The sequence below is a fragment of the Dendrobates tinctorius genome, unplaced genomic scaffold (genome assembly GCF_039654945.1).
Source record: "Dendrobates tinctorius isolate UK_male_01 unplaced genomic scaffold, ASM3965494v1 ptg000254l, whole genome shotgun sequence".
NCBI classification, from domain to species: Eukaryota; Metazoa; Chordata; class Amphibia; order Anura; family Dendrobatidae; genus Dendrobates; species Dendrobates tinctorius.
In genome coordinates this window covers 8,766,849-8,789,367 of record NW_027361921.1, presented here as the reverse complement: position 1 = coordinate 8,789,367, position 22,519 = coordinate 8,766,849, and the positions used below count along the sequence as shown (strand labels likewise).

The 22,519-nt window shown below is 42.1% G+C and overlaps 1 protein-coding gene across 8 annotated transcripts in view; it reads left to right on the top strand.

Annotated features, from left to right (window-relative positions):
* Positions 1 to 22,171, top strand: part of TNRC18 (trinucleotide repeat containing 18) — a 753,175-nt gene extending 731,004 nt beyond the window's left edge. For all 8 annotated transcript variants that reach the window (XM_073558135.1, XM_073558139.1, XM_073558141.1 and 5 more), the window contains one exon: positions 21,052 to 22,171. In XM_073558135.1, coding sequence (XP_073414236.1) covers positions 21,052 to 21,258 — 207 coding nt within the window. In that variant the 3' untranslated portion in view covers positions 21,259 to 22,171. The remainder of the gene's footprint in view (positions 1 to 21,051) is intronic.
* The last annotated feature ends 348 nt before the right edge of the window (positions 22,172 to 22,519 follow it).

The window sequence follows — 22,519 nt, the reverse complement described above, 5'->3', positions numbered from 1 at the left end:
CGTGCACACAGCTCCAGGAGTCATGCGGTATACCAGACATGGCGGGCATGATAGTTCGGTGCGCGTGCACACTGCTCCAGGGCTCATGCGGCATAACAGACATGGCGGGCCTGACAAAGTCCATGTTCGGTGTCTGTGCCTGAACAGTACATGTTTGGTACAGACGCCGATCTTTACTGTTCGAGTTCGCCCATCTTTAGTCTTGAGGGAGTGGGGGATTGATAAAGGCTGCATGAGGTTGTCACCAGCCAGTATTTGTAATGCTGTTGGGTGCGGTGGAGTTTGATGGAGGGTTATTCTCAGATAGATGGTGAATATGCTACACACACAGGCATACACATAAAAGTACTTTCATTAGGGAACATCATAGGCCATTCTGAACAGATGTGTTTTGAGGGAGCACCTAAAAATGTGTTAGTTGTGGATAGTCCTAGTTTCTTGGGGTAGAGCATTCCAGAGGATTGGCGCAATGCGGGAGAAGTCTTGGAGCCAGAAGTGGGAGGTACAGATTAGTGCAGAGGTTAGTCGAAAGTCGCTTGCAGAGTGTAATGAGCGGGTAGTCCGATAAACAGAAATGAGGGTATATTGGCGCTATATAAATAGCTTATTATTATTAGGGAGGAGATGTAGGGGGGTGCCGCAGTGTGGAGAGCTTTGTGAGTGAGAACAAGAAGTTTGAATTTGATCCTATAATGAATGGGCAGCCAGTGCAGTGACTAGCAAAGAACGGACATATCTGAGTACCGATTAGCCAGATGGACGACCCTGGCTTCTGCATTAAGGATGGACTGGAAAGAAAAAAGTTACGTCAGGGGGAGTCCAATTAGTAGAGCATTACAGTTCTCCAGGCGAGAGTGGATCAGGGAAACTGAGAATTTTTGTGGTTTCCATGGTGAGATTCTAGAGGTAGATTCTAAAGATATTCTTTAGGTGGAGGCGGCAAGAGCGGACAAGAGATTGTATGTGGGAGGTGAAGGAAAGACTGGTGTCAAACATAACACTTAGGCTGGTTTCACATTTGCGTTTTTTAGCGCTGGAAAAAAACGCACACCTGCGCATGCGTTTTTTCCCCTATATTTAACATGGGTGCGCATACCTGCGCGCTGGTAAGCGCATGTATGCGATTTTCATGCGCTGCGTTTTTTTGGGGTGTGCGTTGGGATTTTCCAGACGCAGCATGTTGCATTTTTTGGCCCTGCAAAAAAGCGCATGCGCACATATGCGCACGTTTTGCGCTAAAAATGGCCATTATAGCCTATGGATGCGCATATGTGCGCACTGGCATGCTCATGTATGCGTTTTTTTGCATATGCGTTTTTTTTTTTAAACCATGGAATTTAGGGGTTTGGGTTAGAGTTAGGGTTAGTTAAGGGGGTTTAGGGTTAGGGTTATGGTCAGGGTTAGGGTTGGGGTTTGGGTCAGGGTTAGGGTTAAGTATGGTTTTGTTAAGGATTAGGGTCATGGTTAGGGTCAGGATTAGGGTTAAGTATGGTTTTGTTAAGGGTTAGGGTTAGGGTCAGGGTTAGGGTTAGGGTCAGGGTTAGGGTCAGGATTAGGGTTAAGTATGGTTTTGTTAAGGATTAGGGTCAGGGTTAGGGTCAGGATTAGGGTTAAGTATGGTTTTGTTAAGGGTTAGGGTCAGGGTTAGGGTCAGGGTTAAGGTTAGGGTCAGGGTTAGGGTCAGGGTTAGGGTTAAGTATGGTTTTGTTAAGGATTAGGGTCAGGGTTAGGGTCAGGATTAGGGTTAAGTATGGTTTTGTTAAGGGTTAGGGTCAGGGTTAGGGTCAGGGTTAGGGTCAGGATTAGGGTTAAGTATGGTTTGGTTAAGGGTTAGGGTCAGGATTAGGGTTAAGTATGGTTTGGTTAAGGGTTAGGGTCAGGGTTAGGCTTAGGGTCAGGGTTAGGGTTAAGTATGGTTTTGTTAAGGGTTAGGGTCAGGGTTAGGGTTAGGGTCAGGGTTAGGGTCAGGGTTAGGGTTAGTTAGGGTTTAGGGTTTGGGTTAGGGTTAAGTATGATTTGGTTAAGGGTTAGGGTCAGGGTTAGGGTCAGGGTTAGGGTTAGGGTCAGGGTTAGGGTTAGTAAAGTCATGGTTTGGGTAGTGTGAGGGGCCACCTAAAAATGTTGGAAAAAAACGCAAACGCGGTAAAAACGCGCTAAAAACGCATACAAACGCATAAAAACGCTGCGTTTTTTTCATGCATGCTCATAAAAATGCTTGAAAAAAACGCAGCAGTTGTATGCTTATGTATGCGTTTTTTCAATGCGTTTTTTTGCGGGAAAAACGCGCTGCAAAAAAAAGCAAGTGTGAAACTAGCCTTAGACAGCGTGCGTGCTGCCTAGGCGTTATTATGGTGCCACCCACAGAGAGGAATATGTCAGATTTAGGGAGGTTAGCAGACAGTGGGAGCAGAAGAAGTTCAGTTTTGGAAAGGTTGGGTCTCAGAGAGCGGACATGATGTTAGACACTGCGGTCAGTCACTGGTGTTCTGTAGTACACTAGGGGTAAGGTCAAGGGATGACGTGTAGTGATAAGCGAGTATACTCGCGATAAATGATAAGCGAGTATACTAATGATGTGTATAGTTGTGTCATCATCATAAAGATGGTACTGAAAGCCAAATCTTCTGATGGTCTGTCCAATTGAGGCCATGTAGAGTGAAGTGGGCTAAGGACTGAGCCTTGAGTGACCCCAGCAGTGAGAGGAAGAGGAGACGAAGTGGCGCCAGCAAACGATGCACTGAAGGAGCGATCAGAAAGATAGGAGGAAAACCAGGAGAGAGCAGTTTTTTTAATGGATATTGACTGGAGCATAGAGAGTAGGAGAGGATTGTTAACAGTGCCGAAAGCTGCAGAGAGGTCGAGAAAAATTAGCAAGAGTGGTCACCGTTACATTTTGCTGTCAGAAGGTCACTTTGAGTGCAGTTTCTGTCAAATGTAGGGGGCGGAATCCAGACTGATGGATCTAGGAGAGAGTGAGTGGAAAGTTAACGGTTAAGGCAGAAATAGATAAGGCGCTCCAAGAGTTTAGTGATGAAGGGGAGGTTGGAGACTGGTCAGTAGTTACTTGTGCAGGATGGATTGAGAGAATTTTTTTTAATAATGGAGTAATGACAGAGTGTTTGAAGGAGGAGGTGGAGATACCAGAGGAAAGAGAGATATTGAAGATTTTAGATGAGTAGTGACGAATGGAGAGAGAGACTGGAGGAGGTGTGAGGGAATGGGGGTCGGTAGTGCATGTAGTCGGACTAGAAGAAGAGAGAAGCCTGGAGACCTCTTCTTCTGTGATGAGATCAAATGTATAGAGTGAGCCAGGGGGAATGAGAATCACAGCACTTGGTGGCTGGGAACAGATTTCCTGATGGAAATTCTCTATTTTTCCTATAAAGTGAGAGGCCAGGTAACCAGCACAGATGTCTGTGATAAGAGCTTGTGTTTTCAGACTGAGGAGGACGTGAAAGGTGAAAACTTTTTTGGGGTTATTAGTTAGTGAAGAGATCAAGGTGATGAAGTAGGTCTGTTTGGCGAGGTGAAAGGCAGAGTTATAGGTCCTTAAATTTGTAGTAGATTAAGTTCTGGTGTGCTAGTTTTCCTCCATAGGCATTCAGCACTCCTAGAGCACCGCTGGAGAAATCGAGTTTCTGCAAGTGTGGTAGGTAGGAGTGTGCTGAGGTGGGCAAGGATTTGTGAGAGTGAAGGAGTGGATATTGTGGTCAGAGAGGGGAAGAGGTGAGTTATGTAGGTAGGAGATTGAACAGAGTCTGGCAAAGACCAGATCAAGGGTGTTACCATTTTTGTGTGTTTCTGAGGTTGAGAGCTGTGAGAGGCCAAGAGAAGTGGTTAGTTAGGATCTGGAATGCAGATGGGGAAGTAGGATTGTTAATGGGGATGTTGAAGTCTCCCAGGGTAAGGGTTGGTAGTTCTGGGGACAATAAGTGTGGCAAGCAGACAGAGAAATGGTCAAAGAAGTGGGTGGGTAAGCCTGGGAGATGGTATATGATGCTCAGATTGCCTCTATGTAGCAGAATGACTGCATTGCTATGAGCGCTGACCACAGGGTGGCACTCACAACAATCCGGCATCAACAACCATAGAGATCTCGAGACCTCTGGTTGTCATGCCGACACACCAGTGACGCGGGTGAACGGTGAGCGCATTTCCGGCCAGATGTCCGGAAGCACTTGTTAAATGCTGCTGTCAGTTTGACAGCGGCATTTAACTAGTTAATAGTCGCTGGCAGATCACGATTATGCTCACGGCTATTGCTGGCACATGTCAGCTGTTTAAAACAGATGTCCGGCACCTGATGAAGACGGAGTTGTTTCGTCGAAACGCGTTGTGGATTTCAATTAAAGAAGAAATTTTTAATCACCTCATCTGTGTCGTTTGCGCTCCCGTGTGAGCGGGGTAGCTTGCATCTCACTGTCCATTCCTCTCCTGAGGCACCCAGCAGGAGCTGCATCGGACCTCCCTTTACTAACATCCTCATTGACTACCAGCCTGGCGCTCCGCTAGCTTGTCTTCTCCGTACCTATCTCCAAATTTTTGAATGGGCTTTTCTTAAAAATCTTTTCAAGGCTGCGGTTTTCCCGGTTGCTTGTGCACCTTTTTCTACCACACTTTTTCCTTCCACTCAAATTTCTATTAATATGAACAGCCAGCTTCTTTTGTGGCGTACCCTCATTGTGAAGTGTATCAATGACTGCCTTCTGGACATCTGTTAAGTCAGCAGTCTTCCCCGTGATTGTGGAGCCTACTAAAACAGACTTAAGAGACCTTTTTAACCCCCTTTCCTACATTAGACGTACTATTCTGTCCATGTGACCTGGGACCTAAGTCCCAAGGATGGAATAGTACGTCTAGCGCGATCAGCTGCGCTCACGGGGGGAGCGCAGTTGATCGCAGCCGGGTGTCAGCTGATTATCACAGCTGACACCCGGCACTATGTGTCAGGGGCGGTCATGGACTGCCCCCGACACATTAACCCCTGGCACACTGCGATCAAACACGCAGTGTACAGGGGGTTTAGGGAAGCATCGGGAGGGGACCTGCAACGCGCCGGCATGAGGAAGCCTGCAGCACTGCCTGTGACAGATCGCTGATCTTTCACAGCGATCTGTGATGTGACAGATCAGCGATCTGTCACATGACAGTTATGTCCCCCCTGGGACAATGTAATAAAGTTTTTTTAAAAAAAAAGTGTAAAAATAATTTATAAAAATCGCTAAATAAATTTTAAAAAAAATATTCCCCAATAAATTCATTTTTTGAAAATAAAAAAACAATAAAAGTACACATATTTGGTATTGCCGTGTCCGTAACAACCCACCCTATAAAACTGTCCCATTAGTTAACCCCTTTATTGAAACTCTTAAAAAATAAAAATAAAAAACAAAGCAAAAAATAAAGCTTTATCATACTGCCGAACAAAAAGTGCAATAACGCGCGATCAAAAAGACGGATATAAGAAACCATGGCACCGCTGAAAATGTCATCTTGTCCCGCAAAAAACAAGCCGCCACACAGCATCATCAGCGAAAAAATAAAAAAGTTATAGCTCGCAGAATAAGGCGATGCAAAAATAATTATTTTTTATATAAAATTGTTTTCATTGCATAAAAGCGCCAAAACATAAAAAAACGACAAATGAGGTATCGCTGTAACTGTACTGATCCGAAGAATAAAACCGCTTTATCAATTTTTGCCGTAGGCGGAACGGTGTAAACTCACCTCCCAAAAGAAATTCATGAAACGTTGGTTTTGTTCATTCTGTGTCCCAAAAATCGGAATAAAAAGCGATCAAAAATGTCACGTGCCCGAAAATGGTACCAATAAAAACGTCAACTTATCCCGCAAAAAATAAGACCTCACATGACCCGGTGGGTCAAAATATGGAAAAATTATAGCTCTCAAAATGTGGTGATACATAAACTATGCTTACAATAAAAAGCGTCTTTTAGCGTGTGACAGCTGCCAAACATAAAAACCCGCCATAAATAGTAAATCAAACCCCCTTTATCACCCCCTTAGTTAGGGAAAAATAATAAAATAAAAAAAATGTATTTATTTCCATTTTCCCATTAGGGTTAGGGCTAGGGTTAGGGCTGAGCGGTGTGTTGGGGTTAGGGTTGGAGTTAGAATTGGGGGGTTTCCACTGTTTTGGCACATCAGGGGCTTTCCAAACACGACATGGCGTCCGATCTCAATTCCAGCCACAAAGGTCAAATGGCGCTGCTTCCCTTCCGAGCTCTGCCATGCGCCCAAATAGTGGTTTACCCCCACATATGGGGTATCAGCGTACTCAGGACAAATTGCGCAATAACTTTTGGGGTCCTGTTACTCTTGGGAAAATAACAATTGGGGGTGAAAAGATCATTTTTGTGGAAAAAAATATGATTTTTTATTTATACGGCTGTACGTTATAAACTTCTGTGAAGCCCTTGGGGGTTCAAAGTGCTCCCCACATATCTAGATAAGTTCCTTGGGGGGTCTAGTTTCCAAAATGGGGTCACTTGTGGGGGGTTTCCACCGTTTGGGCACATCGGGGGTTCGTCAAACGCAACATGGCATCCAATCTCAATTCCAGCCAATTTTAGGTTGAAAAAGTCAAACGGCGCTGCTTCCCTTCCGAGCCCTGCCGTGCGCCCAAACAGTAGTCCCCCCCACATATAGGGTATCAGCATACTCAGAACAAATTGGACAACATCTTTTGTGGTCCAATTTCTCCTGTTACCCTTGGGAAAATAAAAATATTGTTGCTAACAGATCATTTTTGTGACTAAAAAGTTAAATGTTAATTTTTTCCTTCCATGTTGCTTCTGCTTCTGTGAAGCACCTGAAGGGTTAATAATCTTCTTGAATGTAGTTTTGAGTAGCTTGAGGGGTGCAGTTTTTAGAATGGTGTCACTTTTGGTATTTTCTGCCATATAGACCCCTCAAAGTGACTTCAAATGTGAGGTGGTCCCTAAAAAAAATGGTTTTGTAAATTTTGTTGTAAAAATTAGAAATCGCTGGTCAACTTTTAACCTTTATAACTTCCTAACAAAAAAATTTTTGTTTCCAAAATTGTGCTGATGTAAAGTAGACATGTGGGAAATGTTATTTATTAACTATTTTGTGTCACATAACTCTGGTTTAAAGGCATAAAAATTCAAATTTTGAAAATTGCAAAATTTTCAAAATTTTCGCCATATTTCCGTTTTTCATAAATAAACGCAAGTTATAGCGAAGAAATTTTACCACTAAAGTGAAGTAAAATATGTCACGAACGAGAAAACAGTCTCAGAATCGTCTAGAACCGTTGAAGCGTTCCTGAGTTATTACCTCATAAAGGGACAGTGGTCAGAATTGTAAAAATTGGCCCCTGAGTTAACGTGCAAACCACCCTTGGTAGTAAAGGGGTTGAATACTTAGGAAGCCTTTGCAGGTATTTTTTCTTAATTATTCTTACTTTGCTGAGATAATGACTTTTGGGTTTTCATTGGCTGTAAACCATAATCATTCATCAACATTAACAGAAATAAACACTTGAAATAGATCACTCTGTTTGTAATGACTATATATAATATATGAGTTTCACTTTTTGTAAAGAAGAACTGAAATAAATTAACTTTTTGATGATATTCTAATTTTGTGAGAAAGACCTGTGTGTATATACAGTGCCTTGCGAACGTATTCGGCCCCCTGGAAATTTTCAACCTTTTCCCACATATCATGCTTCAAACATAAAGATAACAAATGTAAATTTTTGGTGACGAATCAACAAGTCTGACACAACTGATAAGGCCTCTTTCACACATCCGTTTTTTCTTGTCAGTTAAAATCCGCCAAAATGGCGGAAAGCGGATCTGTTTGTAACTGATGCAAACAGATGCCACTGGACCGTTTTTTTGACGGATCCGTTGAATGCAGAATTTTAAAGGAACCGCAGTCCGGGAAGGAGAGAGAGAGAGACAATTTTTCCATCCACCAGAAAGGATTTCAGGGTTAAAATTCCGGCTGAATTCCTTCCTCCAGTCATGCGCACTGTAAAATGCGGATCCTGCAGCAAAAAAAAGTTGCAGGGTCTGTCCAGGCATGTCAGCGGACCAAAAAAATTTGGCGGATCCGCAAAAAAACGGATCCAACGGATGGCCATCCGTCAAGATCCGCCAGTAATGCAATTCAATGGGGAAAGAAAACAGATCCTCAAAAAAAAAAATGGCGGATCCGTTTTTTTTAAATAATGGCGGATTTTGACTGATGGTCAAAAACGGAAGTGTGAAACAGGCCTAAATTGAACGAAATTTATTGGTTATTTTAAATTTTTGTGGAAATTCAAAAACTGAAAAGTGGGGCATGCAATATTATTCGGCCCCTTTAACTTAATACTTTGTTGCGTCACCTTTTGCTGCGATTACAGCTGCAAGTCTCTTGGGGTATGTCTCTATCAGTTTTGTACATCAAGAGACTGAAATTCTTGCCCGTTCTTGCTTGGCAAACACCTCGAGCTCAGTGAGGTTTGATGGGGATCGTTTGTGAAAAGCAGTTTTCAGCTCTCTCCACAGATTCTCGATTGGATTCAGGCCTGGACTTTGACTTGGCCATTCTAACACCTGGATACGTTTATTTGTGAACCATTCCATTGTAGATTTTGCTTTATGTTTGGGATCATTGTCTTGTTGGAAGACAAATCTCCGTCCCAGTCTCAGGTCTTTTGCAGACTCCAACAGGTTTTCTTCAAGAATGGTCCTGTATTTGGCTCCATCCATCTTCCCATCAATTTTAACCATCTTCCCTGTCCCTGCTGGAGAAAAGCAGGCCCAAACCATGATGCTGCCACCACCATGTTTGACAGTGGGAATGGTGTGTTCAGGGTGATGAGCTGTGCTGCCTTTACGCCAAGCATATCGTTTGGCATTGTTGCCAATAAGTTCAATTTTGGTTTCATCTGACCTGAGCACCTTCTTCCACATGTTTGGTGTGTCTCTCAGGTGGCTTGTTGCAAACCTTAAACAACTCCTTTTATGGATATCTTTGAGAAATGGCTTTCTTCTTGCCACTCTTCCATAAAGGCCAGATTTGTGCAGTGTATGACTGATTGTTCTCCTATGGACAGACTGTCCCACCTCAGCTGTAGATCTCTGCAGTTCATCCAGAGCGATCATGGGCCTCTTGGCTGCATCTCTGATCAGTCTTCTCCTTGTTTGAGATGAAAATTTAGAGGGACGGCCAGGTCTTGGTAGATTTGCAGCGGTATGATACGCCTTTCATTTCAATATGATCGCTTGTACAGTGCTCCTTGGGATGTTTAAAGTTTTGGAAATCATTTTGTATCCAAATCTGGCTTTATACTTCTCCACAACAGTATCACGGACCTGCCTGTTGTGTTCCTTGGTCTTCACGATGCTCTCTGTGCTTCAAATGGAACCCTGAGACTATCACAGAGCAGGTGTATTTATACGGAGACTTGATTACACACAGGTGGATTATATTTATCATCATTAGTCATTTAGGAGAACATTGGATCATTCAGAGATCCACAATGAACTGCTGGAGTGAGTTCGCTGCACTGAAAGTAAAGGGGCCGAATAATATTGCATGCCCCACTTTTCAGTTTTTGAATTTCCACAAAAAATTAAAATAACCAACTTCACAATTGTGTCCCACTTGTTGCTGATTCTTCACCAAAAATTTACATTTGGTATCCTTATGTTTGAAGCATGATATGTGGGAAAAGGTTGAAAAGTTCCAGGGGCCAAATACTTTTGCAAGGCACTCTATATTGCTGAGAGTGTTGACACCTTTGAAATTGTTCCAGAAAATGAAGTATTTCTCTCAGAAAATTATTGCAATTATATATGTTTTGTTATACACATGTTTATTTCCTGTGTGTGTATTGGAATGACACAAAAATTGCAATCTGGACTTAATTTCACACGAATCCCCAAAAATAGGCCAGACAAAATTGTTTGCACACTGCGCACAGCATCATTGTGACCTTTTTTCGAAGGGTGGATACGTATCATTCTTTCTAACTGATTTAATATAATTCCCATGTTGATGAGTACATTGATACATGTCCCTGATTATGGGTCACAAAAAAGTTCTTTTCATTATTTGATTCAATGGAGAAACTGCGTATATATTTTCATGACTATTTGCCTTATTTTTTAATTAATCTACTACCAAGGAAATTTATTATGAATGATGCATATGCATTTGGTATCTACAGTCCTGCTCATCGTTATTGCCACCCATGAAGTTTAAGATGTCTTCAAATGTTGGTGCAAATGGTGGAGAAAAACACTACGTCAAACATTCAAAGATCTGAAGGCCAACCTGGAAAAGTCCGGGATTATCGTTTCAACTAGTTTCAAGCACAGCTTTATGAGCCAAGGTCAAGGAAGAACCTATTGCTGAAGAAAAGACATAAAAAGGAACTACTTATCTTCGCCAAAGAGTATCTAGACAAATCACAATCCTTCTGGGGGGAAAATTCTGTGGACAGATGAAACATAAATAGAGCTTTTTGGCAATGCAATGCAACAGTTTTTTTTACAGACGCCGCAATGAAGCTTATAAGGAAAAGAACACCCTGTCAACAGTTAAGCATGGTGTAGGATTCATAATGCTGTGGGGTTGCTTTGCTGCGTTTGGTACTAGAGACCTTGACCATATCACAGGAATCGTGAAATCAGAAAATTATCAAGAGATTTTTAGAGCGACATTTACTACCCAGTGTTAGATAACTTGTTACGTTTGACCACTAGTTAAAAAATCCTGAGGATATAACTTTGGTACATTTATTTATTTAACATATTGTACAATCTATGAAAAAAATGAAGGGTTGCCCATAATGGTGACCAGCACTGTAAGTTATTGCACTGCTTCATACCAATGAATTTGCATAACTTGAAGAGAGACCAATTTTAAGGCTATACCTCTCTAATTTGGGATATGATAATTTTTCCAGCAGGCACATGTATTTTTTCTTTTTGCATTTATACACATATTTGTTAGTTATTTAGATTTTTTCACTGTCTGTGCTGCATCCTCAATATAGTATAGGTGTGTAACAGGACATCCTGGGACACCGCCGTTTATCGGAGGCGCCATATCGATGACATTAGGGTGCGAACCTCAACTATCAGGTAGGGCGAGTGGCTGGGATTTCTAGGGAATTAATAGCCACCACACCACCTTTTTTTCAATATATCTGAACCTGGATGGTCCTTACTGGTCACACCACTGTAATATAATTGTTAGATTTTTTTTAAGTGCTTGTGCTTTTAATAAATGTTATTTTTAGGGTTCTATTTTCTTTTAGGAATAAATAATTGCAATAAATTGCTTCCTATTACCATTAACAAGCTTCTTACACTTCTCAACTGGAATTTTTGACAACTCTTCTTTTGCAAACTATTCCAGGTCTATCATATTTGAAGGGTGCCTTCTCCCAACTACAGTTTTAAGATCTCTCCACAGGTTTTCAGTGGGATTTTGATCTGGATCATTGCTAGCCACTTCAGAACTCTCCAGTACATTGTTTCCATCCATTTCTGGTGCCTCTTGAAGTATGTTTGGGGTCATTGCCCTTAAGGAAGACCAATGACCTAGGACGCAAACCCAGCTTTCTGACACTGGACAATACATTGCGACCAAGAATCTCATGGTAATCTTCAGATATCATGAAGCCTTGCATTGTCAAGGCACCCAGTGCCAGAGGCAGCAAAACAACCAAAACCTCTTTGATCCTGTACCATATTTGGTTGTAGGTACTGTTCTTTTCTTTGTAGACCTCGTTCCATTTTCTGTAAACAGTAGAATGATGTGCTTTATCAAAAAGCTCTATCTTGGTCTCATTTGTCCACAAGACTGTTTCCAAGAAGGATTTTTACTTACTCATGTACATTTTGGAAGACTGTAGTCTAGCTTTTTTATGTGTCTGTGTCAGCAGTGAGGTGAGGTCCTCCTGAGTCCCCTGCCCACAGCGTTTAATTTCATTCAGTTGTCAGCGTATAGTTTGCTCTGACACTTATGCACACTGAACCAGCAGGACATCTTGAATTTAAAGAACTTAATTGGGGCTGCTTATCCACCATCCGGACTGTCCTTTGTTGCAACCCTTCATCAATTTTTCTCTGCAAGTGGCCACCTTAAATACCGTTTCTCATGATTTGATACACCTGGCTATGAAGTTCAAAGCTCAATGAGGTTATAAAACCAATTTAGTGCTTCAGGAAGTCAGTAAAAAGTAGTTAGGAGTGTTCAAATCAAGATAATGATAAGGGTGCCCATACTTTTGCACCAGTCAAATTTTGTTTAAATGCAGATTGCACATTTTCTGTTAGTACAATAAACCTCATTTGAATCCAGAAATATAACTGAGTCCATCAGTTATTAGATATATGAAACTGAAATAGCTGTTGCAAAAACCAAAATTGTTATAAAGAAAAAAGGTTAACATTAATAGGGGTGCCCAAACTTTAACATATGACTGTATAAATAAATAATAAAAATATAAACGCAACACTTTTGTTTTTGCTCTCATTTTTCATGAGCTGAACTAAAGGATCTAAAAGTTTTTTCTATGTACACCAAAGGCCTTTTTCTCTAAAATGTTGTTCACAAATTTGTCTAAATCTGTGTTAGCGAGCTTATCTCATTTGCTGCGATAATCCATCCACCTTACAGTTGTGGCATATCAAAATGTTGATTAAACAGCCTAATTGCACAGGTGTGTCTGCGGCTTACCACAATAAAATGCCACTCTAAAATGTGCAGTTTTTCACATAGCACAATGCCACAGATGTCACAAGTTTTGAGGGAGTGTGGAATTGGCATGCTGACTGCAGGAATGTCCACCAGAGCTGTTGCCCATGAATTGAAGTTCATTTCTCCACCATAAGCCATCTCCAAAGATGTTTCATCGATTAGTAAACTGCGTAGCGAGAAAAAAAATCAAATTGCCAGAATTACGTTTTTGTTTTTTTTGGTCGCCGCAACATTGCATTAAAATGCAATAACGAGCGATCAAAATATCGTATCACCAATATGATATCAATAAAAACGTCAGCTCGGCACAGAAACAATAAGACGTCACCCAGCCCCAGATCACGAAAAATGGATACGCTATGGGTCTCGGAAAATGGCAATTTCTTTTGCTTTAGAAGCTTTGGATTTTTTTTTTCAACACTTAAATAAAAAATAATATACCATACAGTGCTGTGCAAATTAATTGGGACAAAGCATTTTTTTAAGTAAAATCGTAAGTTGGTTACCAGTCAGTGATTCAAACCAGTTTTAACTGCTTTGAACAGGTGTGAGTGTACAACCTTGAGTAACAAAATGTGATTTGACTGGTTTTAGTCAGAAAATAACAACTAGCTGCCCCCTCAGCTTCAGTTGAGAGCTTGTTTCTGTGAGGAGTGGTTTAGTGTACTTTTTCTCTCAGTGTGATTCGTGCCTGTAAAAATGGATGTTACTCCATGGAAGAGGTCTAGAATTATTACTCCTAATGAACATACAAGTCTGACTGTAAGAGAAATCGCTTCTTGTTGGAAAATCTACCGTTTCAAGAATAATTCGCAAACACAATGAAACTGGATCGTTTTCTCGAAATCGAAAAGGGAAATAGTAAAATTAATGCAAGAAAAACAAGTAAAGACCTCCAAAGAGACTTGTTCACTGCAGGTATTGATATTAGCAATTCGACTGTACAGCGCAGGCTTCTGGAAGTTGGTCGGAGGGTAACAAAGCCAGTAAAGAAACAACTTCTGACATCTCCAATGAAGGCAAAACAACTCGCATGGGCAAAAAAATATAAATCTTGGACAACTAGCCAGTGGAAAAAGGTAATTTTCAGTGATGAAACCCATCTTTTTGTTCAAGGGTACAGAGCAAGTGTTGTTAGAAGAAGCAAAAATGAACCATTGTGCGCTGATCATATTCAACAAACTGTAAAACACCCTCAAAAACAGATGTTTTGGGGCTTTTTTACAGCTGATGGTACAGGGAGCTTATTTCCTGTTGATGGTATGATGAATTCATCCAAATACATAGTCGTTTTAAAATGTTTTATTGTGCCATTCATGCGTAAAAGTGTGTGAAGAAATTCCTGGAAGAAAATAGTAAAAGTGCTGGACTGGCCTGGCAATTCACCAGACTTAAATCCTATAGAAAATTTATGGAGCATTGTGAAGAGACGTCTTGGCAAAATCGACTGTACAACCAAAGAACGTATGATAAACAGTGCCATACAAGTGTGGTTCCATGATGAAGAATTGAAGAATTTATGCAAAAACTTGGTAGAATCAATGCCAAAACACATTGAAAATCTCATATCTGCTAAAGGAGGACATAGTTCTTACTAAAATTAGTATGTAAGGGGGCGTGGCTATGGAGTGAGAGGGAAAGGACGCTGGACGGGAGAGCTCCTTACCATCCTGTATAATCCTGCAGGCTGGGACCTTTTTCAAAGACATATTTGGGGCTGCCTGGCCCCCTCTGGATGCCGGAATCGCCCCTGGGCCCCCTCAGGAGGACGGTGAGCGGCCGGGGTGTGAGCGGCTGGAGGAGCTGGAGCGGGCGGCTGTTCCCCACGAGGCGGCGGCCATCTTGGGCGCGCAGCTCGGCCGCTTTGAGCTGCGCGTCAGTCCCTGCTGCAACACCGCTGCTGGTGCAGTGAAGAAGCCGGCTAGCTGGATAAGGGAGGACGCGGTGAGCGGAGGAGCCTTGGAGGACGGGGGTGGACGGCGGGGCCCGAAGGGAGCGGCAGCCATATAGGACGTGCGCTCTGCCAGAAGGAGCGCAGTGTCCAGTCTCCAGAGTTGCAGCATCGCTGGGGCAGTGATCTGTATCCTAAAGGATCGGAGAGGAGTGTGGTGAGTGCCCTGAAAGATGGGCCCTGCATATTTTCCTCTCTCTACTCTAAATCGCTGGCCTGCTGGTGCCATTACTGTGGGGGAATCTGCTCCCCCTCCCATTGCTGCTCTCTCTGGGAGTGGGTATCCCTCCCCCCCGCCATAGGAGCCTTGCACGAACTCTGCCCCCAGGATATAACTGATGAGTGTGGCCCCTGCTGTATACATATAAGTGCAACAGGAGAATTTCTGGACTGTATAATTTCAGCTACGCTGGGATATTTCGTGGTTCTTAATCATGAATCGGTCTAAGGGATCGACGGCGGCAGAAAAATTGAAGGAATTTGTCAGACCTGACCCCTCTGAGAGTGCACGCTATTTACGAAACACTTCCTCACAATCTCAGCGTAAAAATCGTCCCTCAGGGGGTGGAGAAGAGATTGAACAGGAAGAAATGACCCTTAAACAGGCATCTGAACAGTTGATGCAGGCTATCTCCTTCACCAGGACATGCCTGACGGAGAAAATAGAGGATGTCTACACTGAGGTGGGGAGACTCCGTCATGATATGCAGGCCATGAGGGGGCGCATCACGGAGGTGGAGACAAGAGTGTCCCAGGTGGAAGACACCATTACGCCTATGGATGCTAAGCTAACTAAGGTAGCGGGATCTATGAACACCTGGAGGCAAAAAGCGGATGTCCTAGAAAACAATGCGTCGGAACAACATCCGTGTCATCGGTCTGCCTGAACGCTCTGAAGGTAAACACCCTGAGCAATTCCTAGAAGGCTGGCTTAAGACCTCTCTGGGAGATGAATTCTCCTCGGTGTTCGCTGTTGAGAGAGCCCACAGAGTTCCCACCAAACCTCTGCCTTCGGGGGCCCCGCCTAGACCCTTCCTGGCACGTCTCCTCAACTGCAAGGATAGAGACACCATTCTGCGCCTCGCACGACAAAAGAGCCCCATCAAGTTCAACGACGCCGTGATTTCAATCTTCCCGGATTTCTCCGTGGAACTTCAGAAGCAGCGTGCGCAATTTATCGACATCAAGAAGAGGCTCAGGGAAAAGAACATTGTATATTCCATGATTTATCCAGCTCGGCTTCGGGTTGTCCACGGGGGTTCCTCCGTGTTTTTCACGGATCCGGCGGAGGCTGCCGAGTGGCTTCGGTCCCATAGAGGATCCCCTCCAAAGGAGTCCTAGAGTTTCTATTTTCATCTGGATCCTTTCATTGCGGGCTTAATCGGAGCTCTCCTGGCGGACACCCAGAGATCTATAGTACCGGACACTGTGTTTATTGGTGGTATCCCCTTGTTTTTTGATAAAGGAGCGGGACTTTGCTCGTATGTTACTAGGTTTATATTTTGTTGTCTTTTTGTCTAAAAGCTTTAGTTTTAGCTTTCAGAGTTACTTAGGTAGAGGTTGCAGCCAATGGAAGTCCTACTATTTGCGTGATGTCTCTGAGTTCTACTTTGGCACCGATACGCAACATGCCCAGATAAGTGGAGATGGGTTCTGAATTAATCTGCATGACGTGGAATGTGAGGGGTATCAAGCCCCCCGGAAAAAGATTAAAGTATTTTCACAAATTAGGCACTATCACCCTCATATTGTGGCTCTGGTCGAGACCCACTTGACCAGGGATACAGCTCGGAGTGTACAAAAGCCATGGGTTCAATGGTCTATACACGCATTTCACACCAGTTACTCTAGGGGGGTCTCATTATTAATACACAAAGACGTTAGATGGGAAGTCCGGGAGGCCCAGCGAGACTCTGAAGGTCGCTTCATATTTGTGTATGCACTGATCAATTCTAGGAAATATGTTATTCTGTGTGTTTATAATCCCCCTCCAGCTGGTCCGTCGATTCTCCAGAAATCATTGAGTTTTGCTTTAAACTACCCAGACGTAGATGTTATTTGTATGGGGGATTTTAATTTGGTTATGAATAATTGCCTTTATAGATTGAGACTGGATGACGGGACACAGTTTATAGAAGGTAGTGGTTGGTTGGACCTATGGAGAACACGTCACCCAAAAACAAGAGAGTATACTTGCCATTCTTCCACTAGGCGTTCCTTATCTCGCATAGATTACATTTTTGGATCTAGTGGTCTGGCGATGTGAGTGGATAGTATTAAACATGGAAGTAGAGGGATTTCAGACCATAGCCCAATCATTCTTAAGCTCAGGTTTGGCCCACCGGGTGGTAGGATAACTTGGAAATTAAACCCTTTCTGGCTGAAATTGATCAAGTCACCCGATAGAACAATTGACCAATTACATATTTTCGTGTCCTCCCACCCCGAACCCCAGAATGTTAATTTATTTTGGGACACCCTTAAGGCGTACTTGAGGGGCTGCCTATCTTCTACAATCTCCTACATCAAACGGGTGACGTTGGGGGAGGATGACGAAATAGATCAACGATTGAAGGATACAGAGGCTGCTTACATATCTAATCAAACTAGTGGTAATAGAGTGGAGTGGTTAACTGCCCAAAGATTATATACTCAGCATATAGATTCCAAGTCCAAACGTAAATTATTTTTTACTCGCCAGTCCTACTTTGAGCTAGGGAACCAGTCTAGCAAATATCTGGCCTATTTGGTGCCGCAGCACAATACAACTAACACAATATTACAGATCCACAGCTCAATGGTACAGTGGTGTCCTCGACGGAAGAAATAGTGGGGTGTTTCCATGATTATTATAGCTCACTGTACAGTTCAAAGAATGACATTGGTAACCAGGGGTGTCTAGACTATCTATCAGATATAATGTTTCCCACACTAAGTGCCTCTCAGAGGGCCTTTATGGACGCTGAGTTCACTCTGGAAGAGATAGAAGATGCCACGAGGGATATGGCCTCTGGGAAAGCCCCTGGGCCGGATGGATTCCCTATTGAGCTGTACAGGAAATACCGGGAGATTTTAGCGCCACTTTTATTGTCGGTGTTCTGGGGGATTTGGGGTGGGGGGGTCATGCCAGAGTCCTTCTATGAAGCTAATATAATAGTGCTTAAGAAAGAGGGGAAGGACCCTCTGGACTGTGGATCTTATCGCCCCATATCTTTAGTAAATGTGGATTACAAAATTTTTACGAAGATCTTGGCAACTAGGCTAAATTCAATTATTTTGGAACTTGTACATCCTGACCAGACTGACTTTTTGCCTGGGAAGAGCACCTCCATTAATATTAGACGGGTTCAATCGGTGGTTCAGTATAGCTCCCTGATGCCAGACAATAGATGGGCATTGGCGTCGTTGGATGCAGCCAAGGCCTTTGACTCCCTTGAGTGGCCTTTTCTCCACGCATGCTTGCAGAAATACGGTTTTGGAAATAGATTTTTAAAATGGGTTAATACATTATATATGAAACCTAAAGCCCGTGTCATTGTAAATGGCTCCGCTTCTGAGTCCTTTTCTTTGCACAGGGGGACTCGTCAGGGGTGTCCCCTTTCCCCGGCCCTCTTTGCTCTTGTAATAGAGGCTTTGGCAATCCGCATGAGAACTTCCCCTAATATTATGGGTATAGAGATAGGAGATCGGGTAGACACCATAGGCCTATATGCTGATGATATGATATTTATGGATAGAGCGGAGGAGACGTTGACAGGGGTAATTGGCACTATAAATGAATTCAGAAGATATTCCGGCCTGTATATAAATTGGGAGAAGTCTGCTCTGATGCCTCTTTCTCATGCCCCGATGCCGCGACTTGGGACTCTCTCCTTGTTGCCTATTGTACCACATTTTAAATATTTGGGTGTTCATATTTCTCAATCTAGCACACTTGATCTACAATTTAATATATATCCATTATTAGAGATGGTTAAAGTCAAATTTGCGATTTGGAGTAAACTCCCGCTTTCTGTAGCTGGACGCATTAATCTAATTAAAATGATACTACTCCCTAAGATCAGCTATTTTCTCCAACATAGTGCTGTGGTGGTGCCTAAGTCTTTTTTTCACTAACTTAAATTCCCAAATTAAGTCTTTCATATGGGGGCCAAAACTTAAGCTATCCACCCTAAAAAGGCCAAAAAAAGGGGGGGGGGGTGGCGCTACCAGATTTTTTTCTATATTATCTGGTGGGACAGGCAAAGGCTATAAATAAGTGGATGCCTGGTAATCATCTTCCTAATTCTGAGAGCCATTTGCTTCATGCTGCACATGCTGATTGCCCGCTGGGGTTCTTGGAGATGGAAAAAGTAAAAGTCCCACATCTGCTACCCATGCTTCATCTAGCAAGACTAGTTTAGAGACAGATTAATGGTGGTTGGATTTAGTAATATCATAGCTGAAATGCCCTTATGAAATAACAGTTATTTTCTGACAGTGTTTGCCCACCCATCTGCTGAATTCTGCCCTCAGTGCAATGTCTCTACGATAGGGGATATATATGAATGCGGTACACTATTATCGTTTGAACAATTACAAGCTAAGTGCAATGTCCCGTGGTCACAATTCTTCCGATATTTGCAATTAAGATCAGCCTTTCAGTCGCACATGAGACATGTCGGTATGAATAATGCTATTTCGTCTCTACCCTTGATAGGCATTCTTAAATCACAGGGTCCCCAGGGTCTCATCTCCTCTCTGTACACACACATGCTATCGGTGGGGACGGAATCTGCCGTATGCTTGGTTAGGGGGAAATGGGAAAGGCTCATCCCTGATACACAAGGAGAGGAGTGGGAGGAAATTTTGGAGTCGCCAACTAAGGTGTGTCCGTCAATTAACAATAGAATGATACAACTTTATATCATAAACCAATCATATTGGACTCCGACTCGACTTTTTAAGATGGGCCGTTTCCAATCTTCGGAGTGTCTGAGATGCCATGCATCCGATGCGGATTTTGGTCATATGATTTGGCAATGTCCAATTATAATACATTATTGGAAAGAGGTAACGTCATTATTAACCTCCCTGGCACAGATTCCTGTTCCCCTTGAGCCATTGGTTTGTCTGTTTGGGGTGTGGGATGATGAGATATGGGGACATTATACGGGGATTTTCTTATGGGAGACATTGTTCATAGCACGGAAGGTGTTGGCACTGCGGTGGATGGGGAGTTCGGATCCCTCCCTTAGGGCCTGGATAGAATTGGTGAACTTGATTATCCCATATGAGCGTACGCTTTACCAAAACAGAGGGTGCCCGGGTAAATTTGAGAAGGTATGGGAGAGGTAGAATTCCTCTCACCTTACGTTGTAGGACGGAGATATCGCATGATAGAGAGCTAATTATATAGACATAGGCTGCAAATAGTTGTTTTGTAGTAGTAGTAGTAATGTTTTAGAAGTAGGCAGGCTTTATTATTTGAATAATAATACACAGACTAATGTAAGGCAATTGACAGTATGTTTTATTCAATGCACAGTTGGTATACACACGCTGTTTGACATTGATGCTCTGTGATATGTATGTGTGTTACATGATATTTTCATTGCTGTCAGTTTGCATATTGTATATCCTGCCTTTGGTTCAATAAACGAATTAAAAAAAAAAATTAGTATGTAACAGTGCATTATAACATTTTATTATTAAATATTCAAAAATGTGTTTTGAGGAGAAAAATGGGAAAAAGTGAAATGGTAGTGCTTCTTACAATCCATGCGTCTTATTGCTTAACGGGGGTGGTGGTTGCTGCTGTGGAGTCCCAGGGTCACTCCTGGCAGGAGTGGGGCGATGCTGCGGACTCCAGACTGGGAGAAAGGGGTGTTCGGATGTGCAACGCTGCGGGTGTTCAGTGGTGTGGTGTTTCCGCCAACATTTTGTGAAAGCCCGGAGTCCCCGTACTTCCATGGTTTACTTTGCGGTGAACTCTGGGAAAACGGCCGCCGGGGATGGCGCATGCGCAGATTTAGATCTTGGTGCTGAGATCTCTTCTACTGAGATGTTGGTGCCGAGACCAAAAACAGAAAAACCCAAGGTCGCGAAGGGGTTAATCAAATCTCTAAATTTAAAAAAATGTAAGTGTTTTCATTTGATGTTGCAGAAAGTTCTATTGAGTGTAAAAAAAAACATCTGTTACAAAAACTTGTAGCTTGATTTTTATCATGTGCGTTTACCCCACTGTTTAGGAAGTTCATCACTCTAAAATTGTAACTCAAAACAATCCACCAGATTTTTATAGTCACAAATATTGCACAATGATCTAAATTTTACTACATAAACCTTTGTTTGCTTGTCTTTTGCAGCGTGCTTTGTACCAGTCCTCTCATGTGGATGAAAATGATGTGCAGACTGTTTCTCATAAGTGTCTTGTTGTAGCTCTTGATCAGTATGAGCAGATGCTAAGAACAAAAAAGTACCAAGACAGCGAGGACCTCTACTATCTTGCAGGAACCTATGAGCCTACCACAGGAATGATCTTTAATACGGATGGAGTACCTGTCATCTGCTGAATATTTTGAAATTTTGCAGTGTATCAAAGACTTTCTGACAATCATTAATACACTATAGTTTGAGTAGTGCGGGTCTTCTTTTAACCTTCCCAAATATAAAATAACACTATAAAAATTGTACAGAAGGGAAGAAGTCGAAGAAAATTTCAATGAAAAACTCAGTGTTAATTTAACAAATTTGTTTCACCCAGCAAAAAGGTGAAGTCACTAGTTCAAAGTTTTATTTTGTTCTTGGACACTTTGAGCTTAAATATTTAGAACGCAATACAGTATTCATTAGTAGTTCAAAATCTTTTATATTTTCTAGAATTCATCAGCAGCAAATATATGAAAAATTAAAGTACTTGTAAATAGAAAGAGGGTTTGGAAAAGCTGTGGAAGCACTTAACTAAATATTGTGATATTCATTTCTTCAAGTATAAGTATGTATTGATGGTAGGCAAACATAAAGCACTTAAAAAAATTTATAACATGGATTCATGTGTGTATATATATATAAAAGGCTCAAGGTAAATACTCCCATATAGCAAGGGAATGTAAACTATATTTTAGACATAGTATTTCAGATCATTGTACCATTATCTGGACCAAACATGGCTCTAACACCTAGATGGCTTATACATATATATAAATATTATTTTTTAGATTTTAACAGGGATCACACGCACAGATGAAACATTTCACACTAATGTATTTGTACTGTATGTATTTGCATTTATGTAATGTATGAAATGTTATCCCGCTGCCGTATAATTGCATTCCATATATTTCAAAATAATTAGCGATTTTTTTCAGACAATCTTGGGATGAAAAATAGTTGTCTTTTTTTATGTTGTTTCTTAAGCATATATATTTTGTTCTTGTTTTTTTCTTTGTATTTCTGTTCCCTTTTCATAAAATTTGTTGTAGTTCAGTTTTGTGTGAAAAATACTTTTCTTAAAAATAAGAGCCTTCATATGGTTCAATTCCTTTTTTTTAAACATTTCTTTGAAGATAATACAACATAACAAGGTTACATCATAAAACAAAAGAACAAACCACATTTCTCATTGTACATAAGATAATCCTTTAATCGTCCCACCATGGGGAAATTCAGAACATTATCCCCTTCAAGACTTTGGACAGATCCATATTCTGGTTGGGAAAGGGTTCCTGACCTAGGACGTAAGGGTGCGTCCTGGAGCTCATGCGGGCACAGGAGCTGTGCTCATGCGATTGCTGCCTGGAGCTCAGCTTACATTATGGCTGAGACCTAGCTCTC